This window comes from Otolemur garnettii, unplaced genomic scaffold (genome assembly GCF_000181295.1).
Source record: "Otolemur garnettii isolate 467f Iridium unplaced genomic scaffold, OtoGar3 scaffold00005, whole genome shotgun sequence".
Classification (NCBI taxonomy): domain Eukaryota; kingdom Metazoa; phylum Chordata; class Mammalia; order Primates; family Galagidae; genus Otolemur; species Otolemur garnettii.
The window spans coordinates 26,586,725-26,601,092 of record NW_003852400.1 but is presented as its reverse complement, the minus strand read 5'-3'; the positions used below and the strand labels follow the sequence as shown (position 1 = coordinate 26,601,092).

Below are 14,368 nucleotides of genomic sequence, written 5' to 3'. Positions count from 1 at the left end.
AGGAGGCTGAGGCAGGAGGACTTGAGCCCAGGAGTTGGAGGCTGCAGCAAGCCATGATCACAGCACTGCACTACCTCATGGGAGACAGAGTGAAACCCTATCTCTGAAATGAATGAATACTTCTTTGGCACTAGTTGCATTCTAATAACTTGCATTATTTCTTTAATCACAATTACAGGAACTGAGTCTACTCCTATGTTTGAGTGGAGGAATCTGATGATCAGAGAGTAATCACATTCTAGTCCCTTTGAAACCTTCACATATGATTAGAAAATAAATAATAAGAGGCTACCAGGTGGGGATGTGTAGAGAGTTGTAAATCTAACTCACTGGCTAGAATTTGGGGAAACAACACCTGGCCTCCATTGGCAACAGCAACTCCAGCCATCAACAGAAGGTCTCTGAGCCTTCTGAAGCCATCACATCTAGGAGCGTGCGAGTCATCCCATAAACCATCAGTAATAAAAGGCATAATTTCTGCAAGTGCAAAGTTGTAAATATTAAAGTTCTATTGGGCAAACTTGGAACATTTATCTAACTTCTTGGTGTTAATCATCTCCTATTTTAAGGCTGTTTCTCTAGAACTTGCTCACATAACAAGTCCAAATTAAAACTCTTTAATTATAAAATTTCTATTCTTTCCCATCCTAGTAAAAAGAAATTACAAAGTTGTTACCTAAAAATATTTTAAGTTATTTTTCAAATTATTGTATATAAAACTCCAGTGATCCACTGCAACTTCAGGTAATTTCCCTTATGTAACCAATCCCAGCGATCATTCTTTGACACATGCGTGGGACTCCTGAGAAAAGCCTGACCTAGCTATCAGTTTTTCAGGATTCAATTAAGACTGTAAGTGTATCCAATTTTCATCACCTACAAACTAGGTAAATAGTAATCATATTTATGCAAATTAAGGTCAGTTGATTCTTAACTTTTGAGTGTATCTACTACTTTGTATTTTATTTGAATAAAAATATAATGATAGAAATAAATATAAAATAGATAATTGAATAAACAGATAAATAAATGTCTGAAACTGGCGCCACAATCCAATCTTTCAAAGTCCTTCAAATTTACTTCCAGCTAAACCTTGGCTTTCAAAGTTGATGGAGGAGATGCAAATTGCTTTTCCAAAGAGCTGTTTATATTGGTTAAACCACTTTTTACATGTAAAGCAATGGGAATGAGAGAAAAGAAAAACACTTTCTCAGGCTTCTCATGATTTTTTTAATCTATTCTGTGCAAAAACATGGCTTACAGTTTATTGCTGAAATGTAGGAATCTAAAGATTCCCAGTCCACAGTTTTAAATTCAACAAGTATCTCTGTTACTTGCAGAACTTTAGTATGTGCCATTAACAGTGAGGCCCCTCTGCTCATGCAGAGAAATTCTCCCATGAGCCACGGACCCAAAACTGCCCAAGCGAGACCATATTCAAATCATTCATTACTTCAATAATTAATAGATAAACCCGTACCTTGTGTCATGAGGCAAAAAGATACAAAAATCATTTCTTTGTAGTAATTTTGATTTTACTAAAATGTTTTTGAAAAGAACAATAAGCGATAACAAACTCATTTTTGTATCAGGTCCTATCTATTTCCATCTGGAAGGCTTTTTTCTGTATTTTAGCAAGGCCATGGAATAATATTTAAGATTCTAGAAAAGGCTATTTTCTTAATGCTGCTTAAAGTTTATTTCTTCCAAATAACAAATGTATTTTCTAATGTAGTTAAAACTTAACCAGTCTGTTGAGCAACAAGTTGGTCTAATGAAGGTTTTGGTCTGAATCTCTGCACCTTCTTATTGATCATCTTCATGGGCCCACTTCCTTGTCTAAGAGAGGAAGAGTACATTGGCTACAAATACATTTTCTTTTCTCTTGAATCCAAGTTCTACATCATCATGACTTTCTATATTTTAGATGGAGGTGTTGGGGATATGGGAGTTCAGAATAACTGTTTACGGGCCCAGAAAAAGTGTCCTGAAAATTTGAATATTTTTAAGTTAAAACTTTTGTTGGAAGTTTGCTACATATTTTTTTCTTGTTTTTCTTCTTAAGAAAAACAACAGAAAAACAATTAACTTCATTGAATATTGCTTAGTTAGCTGTGTTCTTTATGTAAATAAAAATGTAGAAGCAATATTTTTTTATGGAGGTTAGAGAGCAGGGTAGAGAAATGGATCTCAAATCATATTTTTATCTCATCTTGAATTTTGGATTACTAAAGGACAGATCAAACTACTCAGCAAAAGTCACAATCCACTAATCAAATGATCCTAAATAAAAATTGATTTTCCCTTCCTCCCTCTCTGATTTGCTAAGAGCCAACTAACTCCTAAGTGATCACTTTGATGAATAAATTGCAGACTGACAAGATGTATCTGTGGCAAACATATACAACAGCTGAAACTCAGGAAGCTTTTATGATCTGCTAAGCCAGAGAGAGATTGTGTTAACAACATCTTCTAAATTCCCCATGGAAAATTAATTAATACATTACTATAAATGGTTGTCTAGATATATTGGAGGGTTTCAAGAGATGGACATTTAACCAAGTGATGTGTGTTTGATTTTCAATTGAAGGCTCTTTTTAGTCAAACCAGTTATCCAGTTCTCACTTTACAACTCTATGTTTTTTTCTTAGAGTACTTCTATTATTTTCTATATGTGAACAGACTTATTCCTAAGTAGCATAAGAAAAAGATGATAATGGATTAGTGTTCTGAATTTGGCTTCTTGGGTTAACCCTTGGTACTCTAATTCCCAACTCATGGATTTAGAAATGGGATACTCACATATATCTTCATCTGTTCATTTTGCTGGGAAAGTTAATGTCCACAAACAATGCTGTATACATGAGTTGATTCCATTTGCTGTAGACACACTGAGCATCAAAGCCCTGCACTGCTATCACAGTTTTTACATTTGAGTTGAGTCATTACAGTAGAATCAGAAAAATTCAACCACCATCTTCAGACATCTTAACTTTTTTTAAAGAAAAAAAGAAGCCCTACTTCAACTCTCTTGCTAAATAAAGACTGAACAAGAAAAAAATTCAACTATTTAAGATTAATCTGGGAAACTTAATTATCTCCTTATGTTCATTTATTTTTGGTATTAATGAGTAACTAGCATGACAATAAACCTAAAATGTGTGTAATTCTGTATGCTACAACTGCTCCCCAAGCTTGAGTTTGAAACTCTTCAGTTGTTCTGGGTGACTAATAGTAGTTAAATAGTTCTACACAAATTTCGAGACACGAGATGCAAAGCCATGACTACATTCCAGCACATTCTTTTTGTCAGAACCATTCAAATCACCATCTTACACAGGTACATATTGAAACTGAACTTTAAGTATTTTATTTTTATGTACATTTCATTTTGTCCAGAAATAAAATATCTAAATACAGACAGACTGTAATGTTGTATATGTATAGCTTTCAACAATACTTGAGCTGAATAAATGCTTTGTACATTAAGTTTTTCTTCTTAATGAAGTTCACAGCTACATTGATAAAATGGAATCCTTATATCCTTTTTGTCTTTTTAAACCAATAACAAGCAGAGAGACAAGTACAAGTTAATATTAATAAGCAGCTCAAAGAACACTTGGTTGAACTATGTACAATACAAACCATTCATACAAATGAAGACTAGGATATTGAATTTGTTACAATATGTGTAGTAAAGATAAGACAGACACTTCTAACTTACATGGTGTCTGCCAGGCATTTCCCTTCTTATTTAATGATCAGAACTTGTTTTAAGCCGCTTTAGCTGGTCTCTACTTCACAAAAGTCCAATCATCCGATGAGAGTTGTAATCCCAATGTCTGCCCACATGTAAATTCCAAATGTTTGCTCATCTTTACTGAGAACAGGCTCCCTCCATAGAAAACAAAAACAAAAACAAACAAAAAAAAGAGCCATCTTTTATCACCTTGAATGTGCCTACTATATGCTGGAAAAAAGTTACTACACTTTGCTGGGTTCATAAAATAAAAAATACTGAGCTCTAAAGACACATTTTTCCATTTTAACAAGCATATACTCCTACAGTAGTATTTACCAGTACAGCTACTCCAAGCAGTAGTAATGCATGACTGGGGGTTATTGATTAGCATGGACTCAAGACTTTAAAAGAGATTTCCGTAACAGCGAGTGTTAGAAACATTCTCTGTCTAGTTAATCCTTTCGTTTGATAATAGTTTATCCTGAACCGTTATGAGTCAGACAGTGAAAGCCCTCTCAATAGGAATCATGAAAGATGCAAGCTGAAATGTGCATGAAGGTGTGTTTGTGTACCTCTATATGTGACAGCGTGTCTGCAAGTGTGACTTTAAAATCTGCGGTGATTTATAACTATACTAAGAGATGAAGCTGACTGGGCAGAAATTACATCAGATTGTTTTCCACTAGCGTATTTGCAGCCAGTTGACAAGAGCAGCAGTGTAGACACATTCCAGGCAACAGATGTGACCTTCTTCTTTGAGGTAACAGCCCTGTCATATTTATTTCCTCAGGCTTCAGTCTTACCCACATGTTCATCCTCATCCCGAGGGAAAGTAAGGTGTGTCGCTGTGATAGTTGTAGTCGGGGCACACTTTCTGTACTAGTTTATAATCTGTACTATAAAAGGAAATGTAAATACAGATCACCTTAAAGGGCTTGGAGCAGAGCCAGGATACATGACTTTGGGTCTGCTCCTGGTAACAGGTTTTTGAAGGGTCATAGTTGCAGAGAGTGTTCTTGGTAGCCTTGTCAACCTTTTCATATTCAATGCGACAATTAAAAGACTTGGAATCTTTGGCATCAATCACGGTTTGTTGTGCCAAGTCGAATTCCACGATTTTTGTAGGGGGCACCAAGCTGACCGATACATTCCCTTGCCCAGTGGAATTGTGCCTGAAATAAACACTAAATGTCCCATTGCCATGATCTACAATTTTCCCAGTTATCAACAGGTTTAGCTTCACTGTTTTGATGTTGGAATGAAAATCTCCCCATCCAAACATTTTCTTAAACTTGCCCGTCTTAACAATGGGCCTTCTCTTGGCCCTGGGCCGAGGCTCTTGAAGGTCTGTGGAGTTCCTCAGCCAGTCCCAGAGGTCTTGCTCAGAATAAGGTTCTGGGGTGTCATATCGCAGGTCCAAATCTGTATCATTTTCTTTGCCACGAAAAGTCTGTGACAGGAGCCGGCTGATAGATAAGTCTTTGCTGCTTTCTGTCCATATATGCTTTAGTGTGGATTTGCTGCTTCCTGATTTCAGAAGGTCTGTCTTTCCACCATTTGTTAAATTGGCACATGTGACCTGAAAGCAGAACAGAAAAGTGCTGTTACATTTCTGCCTCTGGGGACATTCAATGCATGGATCTAAGGCCTTCTGCAGAGACTCAGAATTCAATGACGATACTTTTTCTTTTTTAAAGCATCTTTAGCATCTGGTTGATATTTATTAAGATGCGTATGGGTGGCTAAAAACCACTAACCATAATCTAAAGATCTATATAAATCCATTGGTGGATGGAGGAAAAAGCCATCCAGCATGAGGAAACCAAAATGAATTCCAATTTAAAGTAAACTAATTAGTTCTTAGCACCAAATTCCAAATATTTTTGAATACAATGTTGTAAATCATTATGTTCTTTTTCTACTTCAAAATGACCACATGTTTAAAACTTTATGGTTCTCAGTTGTCTATGCCAAAGTCATATTTAAAGAGTTAATTTTGCAAAGAGAGTCCAGTGTATTTTAACTGGTCAAAACAAAATAACATGCTTGTTGTTACCTATCATAATAAGCAAGGAACACATTATATCTATATATAGACAGATTTTTTTAATCTTAAGGGAGATAAAATGTAATATAGGAAAAAGGACATAAATGAAAACACCTAATGTACAATGACTTATTCTTGTCAACCTAGAGAGACAACCTGTGCTCAATGGCAGAGAAGACACTTCAGGTTGGATTTGTAAGAGCCATATTAAGAAAGTCACTCAAAGACCCCAGGCTTATATCTTTGGAAGGGATTATATCTCCCATGGAGTCAGGGATTCAGAACACACAGCACCACAACAGCCCCACTGGCCTGAAGACAAAACAGTGACTTCTGATCCTGACCTACAGGACTCAAGCCTCATAACCTAGCTAAGGACCCATAGGAACCAAAACGGCTCATACAGATAAACCACTTAAGATGTGGCCTGACTGTTCGAAGGTGATGTTACTGAAGCGAGTCCCTAGTTGCTCATTAAAAAGCCAAGTTTTACAATAAAGCTCCCTGGCCTGGCCCACAGAAACAAGCTCTGAGTCTGCCCCATACACGAGCCTGGTGACCACTCAGCAGCTTCCTTGGATTCTGTAGTGTCCTCTCAAACTGTTCTTAAAATGAAAGGTCATTCTGGAGAACTTTTAAACATTTCAGGACAATTAGGAATTAAAGTTTCATTCTGGGGACCCCTCTCTAGACACAGCTGTGCAGTCCTTTTGTTAGGATAAAAATGTGACCTAAGAACAGCCTGTCACTCAGTCACTTGTGCTGCAGGGACACTCAATCCCAGAAGAAGGAGCCCAGTTCTCTGGAATCTTCTAGCCTGCTGCTTCCAAGCTGTGAGCCTTTCGTCAAGTCTTTTTGTTTTGTTTTATTTTCTTTTTAACCTCCTTCCATCTCAATTTTCAGCATCTGTAAAATGAAGTTACTAGTGGAGTGTCCCTTACAGGGTTGTAAGGATTAAATGAGCAGAGATGCATACACTTTTTATTACAGTAGCTAGCATACTAGAAGGGACCAATCAGTTTAACTGTTACTGAGAATCTCAAACTGAAGTTTGAAGACAATTAGAGATAGTAGACCACCAAATGGATCATATGGAGGTCTGGCTAGAAAGTAGCTTTGCCCTGGATTAAAGTCAAGTACTTAGAACCTCAAAAGAATGGGCTTCTCCAGGGACACAACACCGAGTTCCTTGATAATCTAAACTAGAACAACAGTCCTATTTTTTTCTTACAGTCCTATTTTTTTCACAAATTCCTCAGGATCAATGAACTTTTACTACAAGCCAGCAAATTGTCTCTTCTTTGTCCAGTTCAAACTAGCGTAACGTGAGTGGAGTAGAACTATTTCAAAAGAACACCAGCTAAGCTGATCTCTTCCCAACAATTTGATGGAAAAACCACGGAAGTTCGTCCCCCATGTAAGTTCATTGCACCTGAGGTGAAATGAAGTTTTATCATAGTTTACATCCGGTGACAGCATCCTGAAAAGCCAAGACTGAAATTTCAGGTCAGCTGATATAAAAGTTTACCGGTTACTTTAGGCTGCCAGCCTAGGTCCAGCTGCATCTTCTGTGACCTCCAAGACAATAGCAATCAATGCCTTCATGAAAACATGCCAAGGGCCATTGTGTGGGGAAATTAATAAGAGAGGGAGAAGCGCTGACCAGCGGAAAATTAGACCCAGGGAGAGGATGAGACACAGAAAAAATGGACATACTATAGCAGGGGCAGAGTCACAACAAAGAGAAACAGAGACCCCTCTCATTTACGCAGTCACTCTTCTTAAAGTATCACCTATCCCAAATTACCTGCCCTCTGATATGAAGTCAAAGATGGCTATCCAAGGGCCATTACTGTCTTGGGAAAAATATTAGTGATTGAGAGAAGTTGTCTTTGCTGCCAGCTTTCTTTTAGTTCTGGGTACTTCTTCATTTTTGCTCAACCTTTGCTTTGGTATTTTCCCCCCTGCACACAAACTGTTTCCTGTTTATGGATTCTCTTTATGCCAAAATATTATTCCAGAAATGGATCACATTAAATCAGTATAAATAATACCAAAGTGGTTGTTTTATCGAAATTAATTTTTTAACAAGGATTAACTAAATAAATTTTAATAAAATGAAATTGAGAGAGAAATACCATTATCTGAGGAAGGTCAAGTTTTCTTTACTTTTCTTTTCTTTTCTTTTTTTCTTTTTGAGACAGAGTCTCACTATGTCACCCTGAGTAGAGTGCAGTGGTGTCATAGATCACAGCAACCTCAAGCTCTTGGGCTCAAGTGATTCTCTTGCCTCAACCTCCCAAGTAGCCAGGACTACAGGTGCCCACCAGAATGCCCGCCTATTTTGTTGTTGTAGTTGTCATTGTTGTTTGGCAGGCCTGGGCTGGGTTCAAACCCACCACCTCTGGTGTATGTGGCTGGTGCCCTAGCCCCTGAGCTACAGGCGCCAAGCCAGGGTCAAGTTTTCTTGTGGGAAAAGCATAATATTTTTCATCTATCCATTCTACCTCACAATAAAGCCAGCTCACTATGGCGAAATTTTTAGTCCCATATTAAAGGTATAACCCAAAGAAGTTGCATATAAAATTGTTTCATTATCATTATACAACTAATAAAAGCAATTAGAATTCCCTGAATGAAGTACATTTCAAAATATACTACTTATTTAAAATATAGAGTAGCTATAATATAAAATTAATAACTAACCTTAATCAGTAAGAAAAGTACAGATCTTTTGTGTATATTTGTTTGTTTTAATGAAATCTAATTGATTGGTTAAACATGTAGGTCTGTGCTTGACTGATTATATAAACATCCTTATCACAGTTACTATATTTATGCTTTGTAAATATAAGTATAAAAGAAATAAATGCATATCCTCTTCTCTGATTTTTGTCTGTTATTTCATAAATAGTTTCCCATTGTTTAGTGGCGAGAAGAGTAAATTCGGGCACATTTTGGTAGTTGTTAGTACTTATATCTCAGCATTGGCATGGGGCTGTATTAAAATGTTTTCATGATGTGCTGTCTAATGAAGCAGTAATGAAATTATACTAAAGATGGAGGAGAAAAGGGATTTCAAGTTCAATTTACCAGTGGCATATGGGGAATATGATTTCAAGAAGGAACAATCAATCTATTCAAAAGGATACTAAGACTTTGACAGGGAAACAAATCTCTGATTTTCAGGTAGAAAAGAAATTTAGTTCTAAATTATATTCTCCACAGCTGTAGTGATTCGAGCATGTGCGCTGGAGCCAGACTACCTCAGTATCAGTCCAGGCTCTGGTCCTTAACAGCTGTGCAATGCAGGCAAGTTACTTAATTTATTTAAGCTTCTGTTTTTCTCTTTTAGGGAATAGGAGAATAATACCCATCTCTGTCACAGGCTGGGGTGGCTATTAAATAGGACACTCCATTTAAAGTGCTAAGGACAGACCTGAAACGTAGTCAGTGTTCCATGTTAGTAGTACTAGTTACTATCATGGGGTATTTTTACCTTTGAGCCTCATTAGGTAATATTTTACATAAACGAATAACTTGTAATAGGATTTGGGAGCCCAGAGCATTCTAACAAGGAAATCTTTCTTTAACACAACCATAAAGCAAATAATTAACAAAGAAAGCATGACAGGAGCTGAAAGGAAGGAAAGTGAGGAAAAATGGACATAATGTTTCAGTTAAGTGAGATGAAATAAATTCTAAATATCTGCTGTATAACACTGTCCCTGTAGCCAACAATATCATGCTGTACACTTTAAAATGTTTGGAAGAGGGTAGATATCACATTTAGTGTTCAAACTACAATAGAACAATTTGTAAATATATATTTAGACCCACAAACATATTGAATTCTAAATAATTAAGCATGTATTTAAATGTTAAAAAGGAAAGAATGAAAGTATACATTTTTGAAATTCATGCTATGACTATCTAAAACATATGACAGGTTGAATAGATAGTAAAACTCAAGTGAACAAAAGATAAGCAGAAATTCAAGTATTAAACAGCTCAGCTTATAAAAGTAGTGAATTTATTTGCTCTCAGTGGGGTGATTTGAAAGGCTTTGAGCGTGCTGACAGTCAAGAAACCTCTTTGGAACATCTCAACTTTGGTACAGAATCAAAGCGGGTTTCAGCTGTAACTGTCACCAATGTTGTCTTAAGGATGTTTATTCTCTCTTCCCTTCCTCTCCACTTAGGTTAGAAGTACAGATCCGTGTCTCACAAAAGCATATCAATCACGAAAAGCCAGAAAGGGTCCTTTGCAAAGTCCCAGACCTGTTCAATATTAATGAGATAGATTTATTTTGTTTTATTAACACAAAACGAGCTAGATTTGTTTTGCTTTATTAACAAAATAGTGAGACTCTGCTAATACTGAGTTAAAGAAATACAAAGATAAATGGCACATGGTCCTGACTCTCAAGAAGTCTATAGTCTAACGGAGGGATCAATAAGGCGATCTCAGCATGATGTGGCCAGCACTATGTACAACCTTCTAGGACTCCTAGTCAAAGTTGAAAGGTGGAGAAGGTATAAGAGAAGAGATGATCCTTAGATCTGAGAGATAAAAGAGGCTTGGGAGTTCAACAGATAGAGTATGGGCCAGAGGAGTTCTTGGAAGCATAAAGAACACATCGGGCAAAAGCACAGAGCTGAGAATGGATGTGTCAAATGTGAGAATGGGAAATAGTTCCCGACTGTCTACCTGAAATTTTTTTGTCTGTTGACAGACATCTCCCCAGACACCCATTCTAAGCCTCTGGTAACTGCCATTTCACTCTCCATTCCAATGAGTTCACTTTTTTATGCTCCATATTTAAGTGAGATCATATTAAAAGAGTAGATTGTGTGTGTTCCCATCATATACTAAAATGATAAGTATGGGAGATAATGCATGTTGTTAAGCAGCCTGATTTAGTCATTCGACAATATATGCATATATCATAGTGTATCATTGCGCCATGTTGTACATCACAAATATATACAATTTTTACTTGTCAATTAAAACTAAATAAAAGGGAAAAATAGAACAGTTCCTTGCTTCCAGAACTTAGTGGGCATAGCTAGGGAGTAAAAACAGAAGAACTTCCAGAACCAGGAAGAACTTGCAGAAGATAGGCTGGGGCCAAATTATGAAGGTGCTGGTAAGATATTTCAACTTAATTGTATAGATAATGGAGAATCACTACATTTTGTTTTGCTTTGTTTTTAAGTAGGTCATCCTGGTTCTAGAAGAGTTACCGGCTGAGTACTGAAGGATGGGTTAGTAAAGAGAGACATTCGAGGAAGGGAAACTAGATAAATAATTAATTGCAATACTTTGTTTAAGAAAGGAGTGAGCGGGAATCAAGACAGTGGTAGTAAAAGGAAGGAAGTAGGAACAGATCTAAGAGATATTTCAGAGATGAGATTAACTCAGCTTGATGACTTACCAGCTAAAGAGAAAACAAAAATGTTGAGAATTGGTGAGTTTGCTTGCATCTGTATAGAAAACAGAAGTAACAATTTACCTGAAAAATAAAGGTAAATCTCAAAGGGACACTGAGGTTTGATGTGTCTGCAAGTCACTCTGAGGAATGACTTCCAAAAGGAAGTTGGTAACATAGATCTGAAGGGCTGGAGACCTGAGGGGGATGGTGATGTTGACTGTGTAGTATGAGCAGATGGTATTGCACATGTAGAGCATGATGAAGAAGAAGGATGATGACACTGTCTAACAAATATTAGCACCTTGAGGACAGGCAGAATGGGAGTCAGGCTAGACAGAGACCAAAAAGGAATATCAGAAGCAAATAATATTCTAGAAGCCAATAGGTGCAGGGGAGGGAAATTAGCACATCAATTTAGCACATCTATTTGCAGATGCCATCAGGAATCACTAGCTTCCTCCTTCTAGCATAATGTTTTACATATTAAAGAACTTTCATTGTTGAAACTCATAAACATAAACATAAAATTTAAACCAATGTAGAGCTTTACTAAGTAAAAACTGACATTAGAAAAGAACACTTCTACACAGAATACCCTCAACTTTGATTTTACAAACATATTAAAAGAGCTTCTTCTTAAAGGTCACCTACAGTCTCTATGTCATCAGCTTATCTGCATCATAAGAAAAGTGGTGGGAACCACAGCATAAAGAAGGTGAGACATGTGAAACGTTTCCCACAAATAATAATTTTTTTCTACAACATTGCAATGAGAGCACCAACTATGCTTCCTATACTTCCTGAGCATCATTTCCACCTCAAAAGTGGCCTACACTCATTTTGAAGGAGCTGGTTCTCTATTCACTGATACCATTTCTACAAACTATATGTATCTCGGTGTTTTAAAAATACTAAGAATCATAAGAATTCTTAACCTAATTAAGTGTATGCATTTTAAGATACATGATTCTTCTGCGAGCATATAGAAATACAGGCAAAGATAAAAGTCAATTTTTTTAACCTTAAACAAAGACAGAGCTTGGGTCTAACCTGAGGGAGTGCATCTGAGACAGCACCTGTGTGCAGGTTAGATGAGTAAAAGTTCCACTGGGTAGCGGGAGTGTGAGCACGGGAAGAGCTGCCAGACTTGAATCTAGCTCTTTCTTTATTTGTCTTGGGACCATATGTGCACACTGCTTTCTCTAGTATCTTTTTGTTCTAGATTTACCATTATCAATATGCTGTCTTTTTAAAATACTGTGGAAAGATACTATTTGCGGAGAACAAACAACCACTTCACAACTTCACTCCAAACTCAACTATATTTCTGACATTATGGGATAAAACATTCACTCCTTTATATACCCTATCACCAACCAGAGGTGTCTCCAGACATTGGTATACCTATTCTTATAAATAAGAATTCAATTGAATAAATGAGAAATCCATCAGAGAGCATTTTTCAATAGTAGAATTGACCAAGAAGAAGGAAGAATTAGTGAGTTTGAAAATGGGCTATTTGAAAATAGGCAGTTGGAAGAGAAAAAAGAACAAAAAAGAAGGAAGCATCCCTCTAGGATATAGGAAATAGTCTCAAAAGGACAAAACTAATAATTATTGGCCTTAAAGAGAAGATGGAGAAACAGATCGGGTAGAAAGTTTATTCAAAGAAATAATAATAGAGAACCCTCCAAACCTAAAGAAAGATATTAATGTTCAGAGACAAGAAGGTCATAGAACACTGAGAAAGCTTAACCCAAGCAAGGCTGCTTCAAGGCACTTAATAATCCAGCTCCCACAGGTCACAGACAAAGAACAGGTCCTAAGCAAAACAAGAAAAAGGAAAAACTACATCAAGAAGCTCCAAAACATATGGCAGCAGGCTTCTAAGTGGAAATTTTAACAGGCCAGCAGAGAGGGGCGTGACATACTCAAAGTACTGAAGGAAAATAACGTTAACCCTATAATATTATATCTTTTAAAAATACGCTTCAAACATGAAGGAAAAATAAAGACTTTTTTAGGCAAACAAAAGCTGAGAAATTCCATCAAGACAAGACTTGCCCTATAGAAATGCTAAAGGGAGTTCTTCAGTCTGAAAGAAAAGGCTTAGAAGACTAAGGAATCATCTGCAGGTGTACAACTAGATGGTAATAACAAGCACGCACATACAGAACATCGCTCTAGTCGTGGTGTGTAAACCACTTATAGCTGGAGTAGGACGAGTAAAAGACAAACCTATCAAAAACAACACCAACAACTTTCTGAGAGGTGGACAGTATAAAAAGATAGGGGTGAAAACAACAAACAGCAAGCAGGAGGGGATGAAGTGAAAGGATGGAATTTCTTTTAGTTTTCTCTTTGTCTGTTTATTCATTTGTTTGTAAGCAGAGTTGCCATATGTTTTAAATAATTGGTTATAGAATCTTTTTTTGCAAGCCTCTAAGTAACTTCAAATCAAAAAACGATCTATAACACCTACACACAAAAAAAGAAAATCAATAAATTGAAACACACTCCTGGGGAAAATCACTTTTAAAAAAGGAAGACAGGAAGAAAGACTAAAGAGAGGACCACAAAACAACCAGAGATCAAATAATAACATAGCAGTAGTAAGTCCTTACCTATCAATTATAACATCAAATGTGAATGAGCATCAGAAGACACAGAGTGGCTGAATGAATTTAAAAAAACAAGATTCATTGTTTTCGAGACACCATCTTCACCTATAAAGACACACAGACTGAGAGATTTTGTGCAAATGGAAACCAAAAAAGAACAGAAATAGCTGGACTTCTACCAGATAAAAGAGATTTCAAGACAAAAAGAAAGAAACATAGAAGGTCAATATATAATGACAAAGGGGTCAATTCAACAAAAGGATATAACAATTCTAAATATATATGTACCCAACACTGGAGAACCCAGACATACAAAGCAAATATTATCAGAGCTAAAAAGAGAGATCGACCTCAATACAATAGTCATTGGAGACCTCAACACTTCACTTTTCAGCATTGGACAGATCTTCCAGACAGAAAATCAACAAAGAAACTGTGAACTAAGCCTTCACCATAAACCAAAGGGACATAATGAGATTTACAGAACATTTCCCAACAGCTGCAGGATGCATGCTCTTCTCCTC

The 14,368-nt window shown here is 36.6% G+C and overlaps 1 protein-coding gene across 1 annotated transcript in view; it reads right to left on the bottom strand.

Moving 5' to 3' along the window:
- Positions 1–3,345: 3,345 nt before the first annotated feature.
- Positions 3,346–14,368, bottom strand: part of NXPH1 (neurexophilin 1) — a 309,116-nt gene continuing 298,093 nt past the window's right edge. Inside the window, exon 3 of the mRNA XM_003782706.1 lies at positions 3,346–5,321. Within this exon, the coding sequence (XP_003782754.1) occupies positions 4,560–5,321 (762 nt within the window). The 3' untranslated portion in view covers positions 3,346–4,559. The remainder of the gene's footprint in view (positions 5,322–14,368) is intronic.